The sequence below is a fragment of the Microtus pennsylvanicus genome, chromosome 22, assembly GCF_037038515.1.
Source record: "Microtus pennsylvanicus isolate mMicPen1 chromosome 22, mMicPen1.hap1, whole genome shotgun sequence".
Lineage (NCBI taxonomy): Eukaryota > Metazoa > Chordata > Mammalia > Rodentia > Cricetidae > Microtus > Microtus pennsylvanicus.
The window spans coordinates 26,609,421-26,625,445 of record NC_134600.1 but is presented as its reverse complement, the minus strand read 5'-3'; the positions used below and the strand labels follow the sequence as shown (position 1 = coordinate 26,625,445).

General features: G+C 39.8%; 1 protein-coding gene across 9 annotated transcripts in view; it reads left to right on the top strand.

Annotated features, from left to right (window-relative positions):
- The window catches only part of Dmtf1 (cyclin D binding myb like transcription factor 1), a 50,727-nt gene that overhangs the window by 11,305 nt on the left and 23,397 nt on the right, over positions 1-16,025 (top strand). For all 9 annotated transcript variants that reach the window (XM_075955955.1, XM_075955950.1, XM_075955954.1 and 6 more), the window contains exons 4-5: positions 1,807-1,929; positions 7,961-8,055. In XM_075955955.1, the coding sequence (XP_075812070.1) occupies positions 1,807-1,929; positions 7,961-8,055 (218 nt within the window). The remainder of the gene's footprint in view (positions 1-1,806; positions 1,930-7,960; positions 8,056-16,025) is intronic.

The window sequence follows — 16,025 nt, the reverse complement described above, 5'->3', positions numbered from 1 at the left end:
CAGAGGTATATTTGACACATTAGAAAGAACACTGAGAAGTAGTTCTGCGAGTGATTGATGATAATATAGGAAATTTTATGTGACTGATCAAGATTTATATAATCCTTCTGGTAAATTAAGATTCAAGTCTGTGAAACATGATCTTTTTTTGTACATATGTGTGTGTGTTCATTCTTTACTAATCTTTCTGTCTTATTACTCTGTCGTCTCTATTATTTCACTCAGTCATTTTAGCTATCATCTACCTATTTTGATAGTTCATATTTCTGTCTTTTTTTTTTGGTTTTTTTTTTTTTTTGGTTTTTTTTTTTTTCGAGACAGGGTTTCTCTGTGGTTTTGGAGCCTGTCCTGGAACTAGCTCTTGTAGACCAGGCTGGCCTCGAACTCACAGAGATCTACCTGCCTCTGCCTCCCAAGTGCTGGGATTAAAGGCGTGCACCACCACCGCCTGGCTTTTATTTCTGCCTTTATAACTAAATTTTACATGTCCCAAGCAGTTCTTTCCACACACTTCCCAGACTGCACTTTACTTCTTACTTACAGTCTGGTCATGGTTCAGAATACGCTAATATGCTGTTAGTATGCTGCTGTAAACTTGGTTTATCCCTGTTGTGGATCCCCCTTTGTCAGATCAGATTCTCTTTCTCATCTGCCTAACTCTGGCCTTTTGTCCAGCTTTTCCATTTCTTAGTGCTGTTTTGAAAGCTTACAGTGATTTCTTTAGAACATAGTTTGGGCACTTTTGCTACTTCATGTTCTTCTGCTAGCCTGCTCTCCTGCCACAGTTGTCCCTGGTCATGTGATTATGTCCTAATAGTTCACTGTTTTATTTTCTTAGCATCTTTTGATTTCTTCAGTTCCACTGCACTTTGTGCTACTGCCAGGAGAAGCAAACACGCTTCCTTGCTTTCTCTTTGTTTTCTCAAGTTCATGATGCCTCCTCAAGAACCCTCGCTTCACTTTCATTCGAAATGTATTTCCTCTGTGCTCTCTTGACCTCTCCATTCCAGTGTCACAGCTCTGAATACACCGTTTTTAAATTGTTCACTAGATGCTACCACGTAACTTCCTGATAGGGTATCCTTTCTTCATGGGGTAACCTTCTTTCATAGGGTGTCCTTTCTTCATGGGGTACCCTTCCTTCATAGAGTATCCTTCCTTAAGAGTATCCTTTCTTCATAGAGTAAGTATCCTTCCTTCATAGAGTATCCTTTCTTCATTGAGAGAGTATCCTTTCTTCATAGAGTGAGTATCCTTCCTTAAGAGTATCCTTTCTTCATAGAGTGAGTATCCTTTCTTCATAGAGTATCCTTTCTTCATTGAGAGAGTATCCTTTCTTCATAGAGTGAGTATCCTTCCTTCATAGAGTGAGTATCCTTCCTTCACGGGGTAGCCTTCCTTCATGGGGTATCCTTCCTTCACGGCGTAGCCTTCCTTTATGAGGTATCCTTCTTGCATAGGGTATCCTTCATTTTCCTGTTCCAGGCACTTAGACGTTAGGCATTTAGTAAATATTTGAATGAACCCAATACCAGTCCTTCTCTTTGTGTGTTAAATCTTTGGAAAACCAAGTTAGAAGGTGGCACTTTGTCCTTCACAAGAACAGGGACTGGGTACTACTGTAAGCAAGGAGAAAGCGACGATCTTTGAGTCCTTGTATAGCTAAGTGAATTTAAGTGAGCAGGTGGATAGAAGGATGATTTTAGTAGATAAGAAAATTGCTGTAGAGATTTCTATACTAAGTACAGATTTTGTCTATTTGAGGTTTCTGAGCATTTTGTCTGGTTTCTTTTCCCCTTCCGCTAGACCCTGATGAAATAGACTCGGAAGATAGTACTGAACCTCCGCAGAAGAGGCTCTGTCTGTCCTCTGAGGATGACCAGAGCATTGACGACTCTACACCTTGCATATCAGTTGTTGCACTCCCGCGTAAGTCTGCTAATAACAGAGGTACCTTCTGAATTAGATATTAGCTTGCACCAGTCAGTTGGCATCTCTAGGGAGACTTGAACTCTACTTAGTCAAAAAATCTGCTTTTAAACAAATGCTTAAAGAGTGTTCGTTATATACCAACCGCTAAGTAGATGCCTTTACCTTTACCTATTGTCCAATCTTTTCAACACTTCTTTACTCTCAGCCTGCTGCTATAGGCTTTGTAATGAGCCTTTTAAAGAAATAATTTAACTGAGTATTCTGCCTTAACGATACTGAGAGTCTCTTCATTTTTTAAACGGATATGAATATGTATGTTTCCCTGCTTTGTTCAAAAGTATAAGGTTTTTAAACTGCATCTTCCCCCAGCCCATCATGCTGTGCAATAGATACTGTTACCATTCACTCACACATGGGGATGAAGAAAGTGAGGCTCAGAGAGAGCACGATCAGACATTTGCAGGTACTCTGCTTCCTCTAGCACATGCTTTAGCCTCTTGCCCACCTGTATAGAAGTTTGGTAGGTGCCTCATTTACTTAATCCTAGTGTGGTTTAGTATGCTTAGAGTCTAACAACCTTTAAGGCAGGCTAGATTCCAGACGGAGTGCCATTGGCAGAGGCATACCAGCAACAGCACTAGATCATGTTTCTGATTTGCCTAGGAAAGAATCTGGAGTCCTGTCCCTAGAAAGCCAGAGTGATGCCTTCATCTGTTGATTGCCATTTTTGAGATTTCTGATTTTACATATCAGCATCAAATGAAATATCTTTACCTAGATTTAAATTAAGACTAGGTTTTAGCATGGAAAATTATATGTTAGCAAGTTGTATGCACAGAGCTAATTATTTCTTAAATTGAACAGAAAATAAATCATTTTATTTCAGTTTACTATGGATTAAAAAACTGTTAGGGCTAGTATTAGTTTTCAAGTATAACATATTCATGCCTAAAATTTGGAACTAAATGAAGTTTCTTCCTGTCGATTCGTGTTTTTAAATATCTCCTACTGTGTCTGTCACTGGATCTTAAAGCTTAGTTGGCCTATCTACACAGATACAATCCTATGTGGATATTTTATAAGGCAAAATTTTTGAACAATCTTTTGTGCGAAATTATGACTAGTTAGTTCATTATTTAAATACTTTGTTCATAATCATAGGTTCACTCTGTACTTGGCACTGTGTTCCATTTTTGTGATATTACGTCTCTGTTCATCACCTGATAAACATGGAGATGTTGACACTATCGTGCATGTGATACTCAATTTGTTCCTCTCATGGAGAACTTAATAAGCTGGTCTCTGAGTATATGTTCTCCATATTTGTACGAATCGTTGATAAACTTAATTTAGGAAGGTTTCTCTTTAAAAGAAAAATAGTAAGAGCTACAGTAAAGTCACAAAGTTTAGCCATTGGCCCCTCAGCCTTTGGCTCTGAGAGTAGCTAAGCTGCCTGTCCTAAGAAGCTGAGGCACAAAAGCAGCCAGCTGGTCCTACCCACCATCCCAGAAAGCAAGCAGGTGGCCGCCTGTAGTTTTGTGAAGGTAACTGTAGTTTGTATACAATGATGGGCATTCTTTTCCTTGTGCTCACCAAGGTACACTTATCTCTGTCATCACTTAGCACTCTGCCACACCACCAAGTATATGTTGGCCTACAGGAGTAGATGTGTTTCCGTGTGGCCTTTAGAAATTAGCAGGTGCTTTCCCTCCATAACCACTCTGGCTGCATCTTGCTTAGAAGGGACCGTAGTGCCTTCATCATAGTTAACTGCATCCACCCACAAAAACCGAGAGCAGCTCATGGTGCCTCGGTTCACTGGCAAACTATCACTAACTAAGAGAGCTGCATGTTAGCAGCTAGGGTGATCCCACTTATACCCTGTGGTCTAGGTCACCAAGTCACCCATAGGTATTACAAATACTGGTTACAGCTGAGGAAGTTACATAAACATTTAACTACTGTATCTCCCTGGAGCCCAAACCAAAGTAGTCCACCCATCCAGTGCCTTAGGGCACATCTCCAGGGGGGGGGAACTTCCACTACTGTAAACCTGGTAAAAACAACTTAATGTGCAGATTTAAAAATGTAATGGATATATGTACAAAGACATGAAAAGTAAGGTAACACGTTACTGCCAAAAGAACATAGCTAAAGAAAGCAAGTTCAAAGAAAAAAAACTGCCTTTTTGATAGTTTAAATAATAATCCTAATTCAGTAAAACATAAGAGAATGAAATTAGGAAGGTACCTTTTGTTCTAAATAAAAAATTCAGCAAAGGTGTATTATTAAAATATGTAAACTTTGGAGCTATAATAATATATATAATAATATAATAAATGAAATTTTAAAATATAATAGAACTTAAACAAACTAGATCAAACAGAGGAAGGACCTCTGAGTCCATATTTCTGAGCTTGAAGTTATAGTAGTTGTTTAGAAATAACTTAGATTAAAAAAGAAAGTGGCTGTAAGACTTGTGGTTAAACAAATGATATTATTATTAGTATTTTATAATAGAAGGAAATGGATATATACAAATGGATTTGGCAAAGCAACAGTTGAATATTTTTCAAGTCTTCAATTAGTATATACATCCAGGTCCAAGAACCTCAGAGATTTCTAGTAGATTCATTCAAGAAAGATCTTTTTTGAGGTATGTTATGTCAAACTAACAAAGGCCCAAGATGAGAGCGCCGGCATATATGGGATCTTCTCTAAACTAGCTGCAAACTTCTCAGCAGAACTCTTAAAGGCCAGAAAAAGAATAGACATTTAAATTGTACAAGTAAATAAATATGTGTGATCAGTAACAACATGAATACGTTGTTCAGCAAAGTCCTGGCATTCAGAAATGAAAAGTGCCTTCCCAAACAAGCTAAACCAGACAGTCCATTTCTGTCGGCCACTGCAGCTTTGTAGTGCTGAGAGACTCCTTCACCACAATCAGAGGACATCTATCTTTAAAAAAAAAAAATAGATCCTGAAAAGCCAATATAAAAGCTCATTTGGGGAAAGCATATATATGGCTTGAATTGATAAATCACTAGACTAATCATAAAAAGACACTCAAAAATCAGACCAAAATGAAAAATTATAATTGATACAAGAGAAATATGAAGAATTAGAGATACCAATATTCTTAAAGGACTCTAGTTAATAAATGGGAAAACCTCCAAGTGAATAAGTTTCATGGACACATGTATCAATACCAAAGTTGAAGCATTGAAGACAGAACATTTGAACAGACCAATAATGGGTAATGAGATAGATCATCTCAGGCCAGATAGAATGGCTGTGCTTAAAATGTCTATAAAAGTGCAGAAAAAGAAGGCCTCTTTCACACTATTGGTGGAAGTATAAGTACAGCCACTCTGGAAAACAGCATGAGGATGGCTCCTGGAGTAGAGTTGATAGGTAATCTGTCAGGAAATGCCTGCATTTCACATACCCATGATTATAGCACTGTCCACAGTCGCCAGGATGTGGCTTCAGCCTGGGTCCACCCACAGAGGAAGGAGATGTGGCTCGTGGACAGTGTGGAATATTAATCTGGACGTAAAAGAATAAAGTGCTGCGGCTAAAGCAACAGCGTATCTTAGGTGAAGTAAGCCAGGCCCAGGAAGCTAAAGAAATTGAATTTTTGGAGGTAGGGAGAAAAACGGTGGCTGGAGTGGGGAGGGGGCAGACTGCAGTGTTTTGTGATGAAGAAGAGTGCTGTTCCCTGTGCAGGGGAGTGGATAACTTAGAGATAAAGGCTAGGGTAGAAACCTGATATGCTACATCTCACTAAACAAAGACTTATGTGTTAGGCTTTATACAGGTTGATTAGCATTAAGATGTATATCTAACTAGAGACGCAAGTTTTACGTCCTTCTAAAGCAGAAGCTGAAATCACCTCAGTTTAGTCACTAGCTCACTGCTTCTGTGCCGCCTGCCAGTGCATGTATGCCAGGCCATGTATGCCCTTTCTTACTCATGGTCACGGTCATTGCCTGTGTGTTCGGTGATTTTTTTGAGACCCCAGTCCCTCGCTCTTTGTTCTCCATTGTTGCTCCATTGTCACCACTCTTGAGTGACTTGCTGCTGTGCATTTGTCATCTTTCAGACCTGTGTCCTGTTGCTCCCCAACTCCAGCTCTGGGCCCACGGTCATGCCACTTTCTCATTGTTCTTTCTGCACCGGGTCCTTCCTTTCTCCTCACCCAGAGGTAGTGTTGTGACTGCTGGTTATATTCAGTCTTGCAGTTACCTTCAGATGCCTTTCCCTTCTTTTCTTCTGTTGTTCTTTGCTTAAGCTATGACCCCATCTAAATTTGGTTTTGCCTATTTATGATTAACACAGCTAATCAAATGGTCTTAGAGAAAGGCAGAATGAACAAGCTGGCTTGGCTTTGTAGCCCTCACAAATGGGATATGTGATCTATCAGGACAAGTCACAACAACTCTTGTTCACTCTGAGATCAGTGTTTCATGTCCCAAAATCTGATACCTCACCTTTCTTACTCGGAGACATCCTTGCTTTCTCTTTCAGGGGAAATTGAACTAGTGAGAAAATAACTGTACATTCCATCGCCACACCTGTCTTTACCCGTGTCTGTGTATCCTGGTCTTCACCGGCCAGCTGCGGCTTTTCCATGTACCAGCTCCACGTCTTTGCGTACTCAGATGTAGTTCTTACGTCTGACTTCTGAATCACTAGTGGCTCATCCTCTACCTGGATGACTCCCCTCAGTATAAACGCATTTGTTTGTAAACTGAATCCCTGAAGCCATTTTTGGCCACTGTCCAATAGCCTGTCCTTGCCTCCATGTCTTTTTTTCCTTAACACATCCCAGGGTTTTATCTTTTACCAAAACTTTTTCCTGGGTCTCCAGAGATCTTGTGATTTTTGTCTTATCTGTCAAAAGCTTTTCTCGTTACTGGCTTCTAGAAACACCTCTCTCTGGTTTTCTTTCTACATGTCCATCTTTTAGCTTGACTTGTGCGCATCCACCAAACTCTTAAATACAGAACACTCCAGCACTCAGACCTGGCGCTTAGACTGCCCTCTAGTAATGACAGCCCCGCTTATTTTAACCAGACTTATCTTAGACATACCTGTTACAGTAGAGTCACCTTCAGGGTTTTCCTGAATTCTTGATATTTGGTAAATATCTCAGTTGTTTATTTAAAACTGACTTCCTGAATATTCACGAATGCTTAGTAGTAGTATGTTTATCTTGTTGCTTGTACTTAAAGAAGGGGGACAAGCACCTGTCGTCCTTGACTTTTCGATTTCCCACACGTCTAGTGTGTCTTCAAATCTCATTGGTTCCATCATCACTATTCAGAATTTGATCTACTTATGGTTCCACCTAGTCCAAACCCCTGTTCTCTCTTACATTAGAGCATTAGCCTCTTTCCGATGTCTCTAGCCCTTCTGCCCTTCAGGTGTTTTCCTCCCAGCAACAAGAGCAGTGCTGTTAAAATCCAAGTGTCTGTGTCATTTCTCTGCTCAGAATCATCCTGTGCTTTCTGGTCTCCGAGGTGAAGTTGTCATCTCTGCAGTTGCCCACGAGGTCTCACGGTCTCCTTCTGTTCTTACCGCGTCTGCTGTAGCAGTAGACTTGTTGTGCTTGTGCCATTCCCAGCATGCCCTATCGCAGAGCCTTTGGCTTTTCATTCCTTCAGACGCCTCCTGCAGGACACCGCCAGGACCAGCCTTCTTCCTTTGTCCCAGGTCTTATCCCCCAGCTCCCACCTAAAATTCTGACATACTGCTTCGCTTCACCTCATTCCTTTTCCTGCTTTATTTTGTCCCTGGCTTATAAGACTCACCCACTATCGTATCTTGTTTATTATTAGAATATAAGCCCCATGGAAGGACCTTCCTACCTGGCACTCGTGTCTATTAAGCAAATTAATGTGCACTGTATTGTTAAGAAGCATGTTAGGAAATTAGATGATCACATTCTCCCCGTGGATTTCATTAGGATAATTAGTTTCTACAATTATTATTGCGGAGATGAATCATTATTTTCTTGAAGTTTCAGAAAATGAGCAGAGCTTTGAGGTGACCATGACGGCAACCACAGAGGTGGCAGATGATGAACTTTCTGAGGGAACTGTGACACAAATTCAGGTATAGTACATCCTTAAACTGGCTTCAGTGAGGGACATGGTTATTCCGTGCAGCTTATGTAAGAAATGAAAAGCGTATACTTTTACAGCATTGCAACAATGAAATCAGTGTAAGACCTGTCATTCGGGTTTCCAGTCCCCACGTGCTGTGAGCAGAATTAGATATTTGTTTGCTGTAGAGTGGTGCACGGCTGTTCAAATGGGAAATGAAGGGTCTGTATTTGTCTGTGTCCAGAGATCTTACTTGAGCTGTTAATAGCATTGATTGTGGTCCTACTGTTTGGTGCTTGTAGAACTAGATATGCATTATATGTGTTGTGAGGACGACTGGTGGCCAGGCCTTAACGTTCTTAGTGTCTTAGTGTGGGCCGAATCTGGAATGTGTGTGTATTCTAAGTGTATGTCTGCCTGATTGTGCTGTCTTAGTGTGGGCCGAATCTGGAATGTGTGTGTATTCTAAGTTTATGTCTGCCTGATTGTGCTGTCTTAGTGTGGGCCGAATCTGGAATGTGTGTGTATTCTAAGTATATGTCTGCCTGATTGTGCTGTCTTAGTGTGGGCCGAATCTGGAATGTGTGTGTATTCTAAGTATATGTCTGCCTGATTGTGCTGTCTTAGTGTGGGCCGAATCTGGAATGTGTGTGTATTCTAAGTATATGTCTGCCTGATTGTGCTGTCTTAGTGTGGGCCGAATCTGGAATGTGTGTGTATTCTAAGTGTATGTCTGCCTGATTGTGCTGTCTTAGTGTGGGCCGAATCTGGAATGTGTGTGTATTCTAAGTTTATGTCTGCCTGATTGTGCTGTCTTAGTGTGGGCCGAATCTGGAATGTGTGTGTATTCTAAGTATATGTCTGCCTGATTGTGCTGTCTTAGTGTGGGCCGAATCTGGAATGTGTGTGTATTCTAAGTATATGTCTGCCTGATTGTGCTGTCTTAGTGTGGGCCGAATCTGGAATGTGTGTGTATTCTAAGTATATGTCTGCCTGATTGTGCTGTCTTAGTGTGGGCCGAATCTGGAATGTGTGTGTATTCTAAGTGTATGTCTGCCTGATTGTGCTGTCTTAGTGTGGGCCGAATCTGGAATGTGTGTGTATTCTAAGTTTATGTCTGCCTGATTGTGCTGTCTTAGTGTGGGCCGAATCTGGAATGTGTGTGTATTCTAAGTTTATGTCTGCCTGATTGTGCTGTCTTAGTGTGGGCCGAATCTGAAATGTGTGTGTATTCTAAGTTTATGTCTGCCTGATTGTGCTGTCTTAGTGTGGGCCGAATCTGGAATGTGTGTGTATTCTAAGTGTATGTCTGCCTGATTGTGCTGTCTTAGTGTGGGCCGAATCTGAAATGTGTGTGTATTCTAAGTGTATGTCTGCCTGATTGTGCTGTCTTAGTGTGGGCCGAATCTGGAATGTGTGTGTATTCTAAGTGTATGTCTGCCTGATTGTGCTGTCTTAGTGTGGGCCGAATCTGGAATGTGTGTGTATTCTAAGTATATGTCTGCCTGATTGTGCTGTCTTAGTGTGGGCCGAATCTGGAATGTGTGTGTATTCTAAGTGTATGTCTGCCTGATTGTGCTGTCTTAGTGTGGGCCGAATCTGGAATGTGTGTGTATTCTAAGTATATGTCTGCCTGATTGTGCTGTCTTAGTGTGGGCCGAATCTGGAATGTGTGTGTATTCTAAGTGTATGTCTGCCTGATTGTGCTGTCTTAGTGTGGGCCGAATCTGGAATGTGTGTGTATTCTAAGTTTATGTCTGCCTGATTGTGCTGTCTTAGTGTGGGCCGAATCTGGAATGTGTGTGTATTCTAAGTTTATGTCTGCCTGATTGTGCTGTCTTAGTGTGGGCCGAATCTGAAATGTGTGTGTATTCTAAGTTTATGTCTGCCTGATTGTGCTGTCTTAGTGTGGGCCGAATCTGGAATGTGTGTGTATTCTAAGTGTATGTCTGCCTGATTGTGCTGTCTTAGTGTGGGCCGAATCTGAAATGTGTGTGTATTCTAAGTGTATGTCTGCCTGATTGTGCTGTCTTAGTGTGGGCCGAATCTGGAATGTGTGTGTATTCTAAGTGTATGTCTGCCTGATTGTGCTGTCTTAGTGTGGGCCGAATCTGGAATGTGTGTGTATTCTAAGTATATGTCTGCCTGATTGTGCTGTCTTAGTGTGGGCCGAATCTGGAATGTGTGTGTATTCTAAGTGTATGTCTGCCTGATTGTGCTGTCTTAGTGTGGGCCGAATCTGGAATGTGTGTGTATTCTAAGTATATGTCTGCCTGATTGTGCTGTCTTAGTGTGGGCCGAATCTGGAATGTGTGTGTATTCTAAGTGTATGTCTGCCTGATTGTGCTGTCTTAGTGTGGGCCGAATCTGGAATGTGTGTGTATTCTAAGTTTATGTCTGCCTGATTGTGCTGTCTTAGTGTGGGCCGAATCTGAAATGTGTGTGTATTCTAAGTTTATGTCTGCCTGATTGTGCTGTCTTAGTGTGGGCCGAATCTGGAATGTGTGTGTATTCTAAGTGTATGTCTGCCTGATTGTGCTGTCTTAGTGTGGGCCGAATCTGGAATGTGTGTGTATTCTAAGTGTATGTCTGCCTGATTGTGCTGTCTTAGTGTGGGCCGAATCTGGAATGTGTGTGTATTCTAAGTTTATGTCTGCCTGATTGTGCTGTCTTAGTGTGGGCCGAATCTGAAATGTGTGTGTATTCTAAGTTTATGTCTGCCTGATTGTGCTGTCTTAGTGTGGGCCAAATCTGAAATGTGTGTGTATTCTAAGTATATGTCTGCCTGATTGTGCTGTCTTAGTGTGGGCCGAATCTGAAATGTGTGTGTATTCTAAGTTTATGTCTGCCTGATTGTGCTGTCTTAGTGTGGGCCGAATCTGGAATGTGTGTGTATTCTAAGTTTATGTCTGCCTGATTGTGCTGTCTTAGTGTGGGCCGAATCTGAAATGTGTGTGTATTCTAAGTTTATGTCTGCCTGATTGTGCTGTCTTAGTGTGGGCCGAATCTGGAATGTGTGTGTATTCTAAGTTTATGTCTGCCTGATTGTGCTGTCTTAGTGTGGGCCGAATCTGGAATGTGTGTGTATTCTAAGTGTATGTCTGCCTGATTGTGCTGTCTTAGTGTGGGCCGAATCTGGAATGTGTGTGTATTCTAAGTGTATGTCTGCCTGATTGTGCTGTCTTAGTGTGGGCCGAATCTGGAATGTGTGTGTATTCTAAGTGTATGTCTGCCTGATTGTGCCTTCTGCTTCATATCATCATTTCATAAACTACTTGGTATTTTTTTTAATTAGAAGCATCAGAACATTTTTATGAAGCACTTCTCAGTGGCCTTTCACTTAGGAAATACAAGAGTTCCAGGTTGATATGTAGCATCAAGAGCTGAGAACACCTCAGACATGTGTCCTATTTCAGCGGGTAGAACTTTTTCAGTTCTCCTAAAGCAGTAGAAAAATCCTTTCTTCTGAACAGGGAAAGTCAAATCATTCCCCTGGTTTTCATTTTATTTTTGTTTTTGTTTTTTCAAGACAGGGTTTCCCTGTGTAATAGCTCTGGCTGTCCTGGAACTCACTCTGTAGACCAGGCTGGCTTCAAACGCACAGAGATCCACTTGCCTCTGTCTCCTGAGTACTGGGATTAAAGGTGTGTGCCACCACCAGTCTTCAATGTATATTTCTGACTAATACATGTGTGAGAACATGCAATTTTCTTCTCTCTGAGATTGTATGATCTCTCTTTAACATGTGTTCTATCCATTTTCCTGCATATTTTGTTATTTCATTTTCTTTAGAGCTAAACAATATCTATTTTATAATTTTTCATTATCTAGTACTATTTTAGTTGATGTTGAAAGGCATTTGACAAAGTCCAGTGTGCCTCCATGGTAAAAGTCCTAGAGACTTTAGAAATAAATGGAACATACCTAAACAAACAAATAAATAAATAAATAAAGGCTGTATACAACAGTCCTATAGCTAACTTTATATTAAGTGGAGACAAATTGAGATCATTTCCTCTGAAGTCAGGAATGAAAGAAGGACATACATTTCCCTCTATTTTTCCTTAGAATGCTTGAAGCATTAACTATAGCAGTTAGACAAGAGAAAAACATAAAAGGACAAAAATAGGAAGAGAAGAAATCAAACTCTCCATTTATAGACCACAGAATATTTTACTTAAAAGACCCTAGTGAGTGGACTGTATCTCCAGTGCTAAAGTAGTAAAAGACTTCTACAACAAAAGACATTAAGATATGAGAAAAGGAAATCACAAAAGAAATTAGACAATGGAAAGATAGTTCATGTCCCTGGGTTGACAAAATTAATACCATGAAAGTGACTTTATTACCACAATCAATTCATAGAATTATGCAATACCTATCTGACCTCCGATGTAAGAACAATGCTGGAGTCATTACAATACCAGACCTCAAATTAATCTGTACAACTAATAATGATAAAGACAGCCTGCTGCTGACATAAAAATAGACGGATAGGGGACCTAGTTAAGTAGCAAAGCTGTACCCACTTAATTTTTCACAAAGATGCCAAAAGTGTACTTTAGAAAAGAAGGTAGCCTACTCGTCAGTGTTGCTGGTAAAAGAGTGAAATTCAATTCTGTTCTTTCACCTTCTACAAAAATCTATTAAAAAAGACCTGATACATCTAGAAGAAAACATAGGAGATGTCTTTCAAGATATTCTGGTAGGAAAGAGGTTTTGACTAGAACATCATTGCACAGGAACTAGCCCCAAGCATCAACAGATGAGATAGAGTGGGGGTTTACTATCTTGTGAAACTGATGAACTTAAATAGTCAGCTGTAAGAGTTTTGTTTTGTGTTCTTTTCTCAGATGGGGTCTCATTCCATAGCTTAGGCTGACTTCAAACTAGTAGGAGGAGCTCTCTTCCCTGTCTCTCACATGCTGGGATTACAGGCATAGACAGTTGTTAAAACTGGGCATTACATGTGTCTTTTGATAGGTATTAATATATAATATGTATGTCAGATCCTACAGAATTGTAATTGCCTTAGATGACATCTAGTTTGTCTCAGTTCATAACCATTTCGTTTAGTTGTGTTAAAAACTCTTAAATGCATGACACAAGATGAAACGGTTAAGACATGTTGTACTTGTTCCAGTGATTTCTCACATGCGTGTGTGTGTGCGTATTTGTATGTGTATGCGTGTGTGCACATGTACATGCTTCAACATACGTGTGAAAGTCAGAAGAAGTGGATTCTCTCCTTCCACAGTATGCATTCTGGGCATTGAATTCAGGTCACCAAGATTGATGGCAGTCAGTCTTTACCTTCGGAGCCTTCTCACTAGCTGTCCGATGATTTCTAGCTAGATTTAAATATTGTCCACAAATAGGCCCTTAAAAAGCGATAGCCATGGAGACATGGCTGTTCTCATTGTGTTCTGTTCTTTCACTTGACAGCTTATCTATTTCAAAGAAAAATGGGATTCAGTGTGACAGTTATCTAAGTTATTCTATTATTAATAAAAATCCAGGAGTCAGATAGTAGAGTATGAATCTGTTAAACCCAAAAGCAACAGAGAAAAGCCCAGTTCACCTTCCTCTCTGCTTTTCCAAGATCCAGAAAGGGCTGCGAAACTCCTAAGCCCCTCCTCCTTCCTCCCTGAGTCAGCCAAAAAAAAAAAAAAACTGGCTTATTCTGGTCACCTGAGCATGATAAGGAAAACTTACTGTAATCATCTAGTCTTCCACCTCATCAGAAACCCGAAATATATACAATATTACCTGAGTAAACAGGAACTGCAGAGCAAACAGCTTCCAAAACTGTAGCAATAATAGAGATAACTGGTTGCCTGGACAATCACCCCAAGATTCCTCTGCATCATTGGGGCACCAGTCTTCAGCCAAGAATATCTGACAGACTTTTGTGAAGCCGGAAATTTTGAAGGGCTGTCTTATCTTGTCCTGGCAAAGCTCAGCAGTCACCTGTGTTCTACTTGTCCAGTATGGATAGCATGCTTGGCAAGGGCGGTTTCTTTCAAAAGTGACTTACTTTGCCCGCAATGAAAACAAACTCCACTGGAAGTTCTTTGATGCCCAGTCCTTTTTTGAAGTAGATTGGTGCTGCCAGGAGCAGATGTGTCTCACTATCAAGAATAGGCCTTATGTTATGAAAATATCTTAAATGGATATTCTATAGGTCTCTGAAGTAGTTGAAGACCATCTATCTATCTAGAATATATATTTGCTCTTGAAAACATTTCTAGCATGGTTACAAATTTGATTGCTTGATGACTACTAATCTATATTTCTTAATTATCCTGTATAGTTTTTAATAATAACTTTCAAGGACTAGAAATTTATATTAGATTGCTAAGTGAGCTGGATAGGTACAATAACTTAAACAAGAGTAGAAACACATATACAGTATAAGATCAGCACCTTAAATTTGTATCAACATACAAAAATATACCAATATAAATGTTTGAGACTAATATTTGCTTTTTTAATTTAAAAGAAAATTCAATAATTACCCTTTTATTCTATCAAATCTATGTTCCCTTTTTTCTTTTCAGAACGAGATCCTTAAATCTGATCTCCTTTGTTTAGTTTTTCCTTGTTTTTGACCAATGGCAACTTATAATCAATTCCCCTGTAATGACAAACATCCCTAACTCATCAACTGACCAAAAGCAACCTACCCTATCTATTGGAAATGTGGGTATTGTGTTCCTAAAATTACTTCCTGATGTCTGGGGAAACTAAGATAATGGTCAAGTCCTGAGAGAACTATCTGTTCGTCTTGCTGTTATTGATAATGCAGGGCCCATCTGAAAACCTGACTGAGTAGTCTATTAGGCTGGACTGGCAGTCGCCTTGAAATTTCCTGAGTAGTTTGCAGTCCAAAGCTGATCTTTGAATGTTGTTTGTCAGCTTAGTGGCTTTATCACAATTCAGGTATAATCATCATTTGTGGAACCCCATCATTCTTTTGGATTCAATAGTCGCTGTTAGAAATGGTCACAGTTCACTGCGGGAAACTTAACATTTTAAATGTCATATGCTGCAGCAGATCTTGGAGAGGTTAAAGGACCCCAGTTTATTAAATATGTCTGGGATACACAAGCTTAGTTCCTAATTACTTGCTTTAGACTCAAGTCTAAAATCATTTTCAGGAAGCTAGAAGCCTAGATCTAAAATTAGTTATGCTATATGACCATTACTATGGCAACAAAAAGTTTGAGATGTTTATACCTTAAGAAAAGTTTTGAAGAATCAAAATACACCCAAGAGATTATGAGATTAGTGACAATAGAATAGTTACTTAATTTTTTTTTCTTCTGTTCCATACCAGGTAGCTCTTCTGACATGAGACAGAGACTTTAGATTTTTCTTTAACAACCATGCTTGCGTTTATAGAAAGAGAGCAATACTCCAACTCCAAAGCCAGCTTTAGTTTTTGATTGAGTTGGGACTACAAATAGATCATTTGGTTTACATATCTATAGGTTACAGCAGAAACAAGTATTTGGGAAGATGTCTGAAATTTTAGCCTGTTGGAATTGTTTTTTTTTCCCAATCTGATCAGATGAAAGGCATTTGTTAGTCTTATAAGACAGTTTTTTGATTGGATGACCAAGTCTTTTGATGAACTGTCACCTCTCCTCATCATGAGGTCTCTCCTGTATGAATCTAATCTCTATCAATCTTGATAGTATCCATAGCATTTCTGATTCTGTGGAAACAAAAGCAAAATCTTTCCCCAACAAGTACCATGTAATCTATCTCTGGGAGTCTTTATTACTGCTTTCTGTTTATTAAGCATATCTTTTAAAGTACAATTTGATCTTTCTACAACTGCTTATCCCATAGGAGTGTGTGGTAGACTTGTAATATGCGTTACATTACAATATGCGAAAACTTTCATTTTACTAGAGACATGTGCTACAGCATCGCCAGTCTTAATTTGTACAGATGTACCCATAATGGCCATGA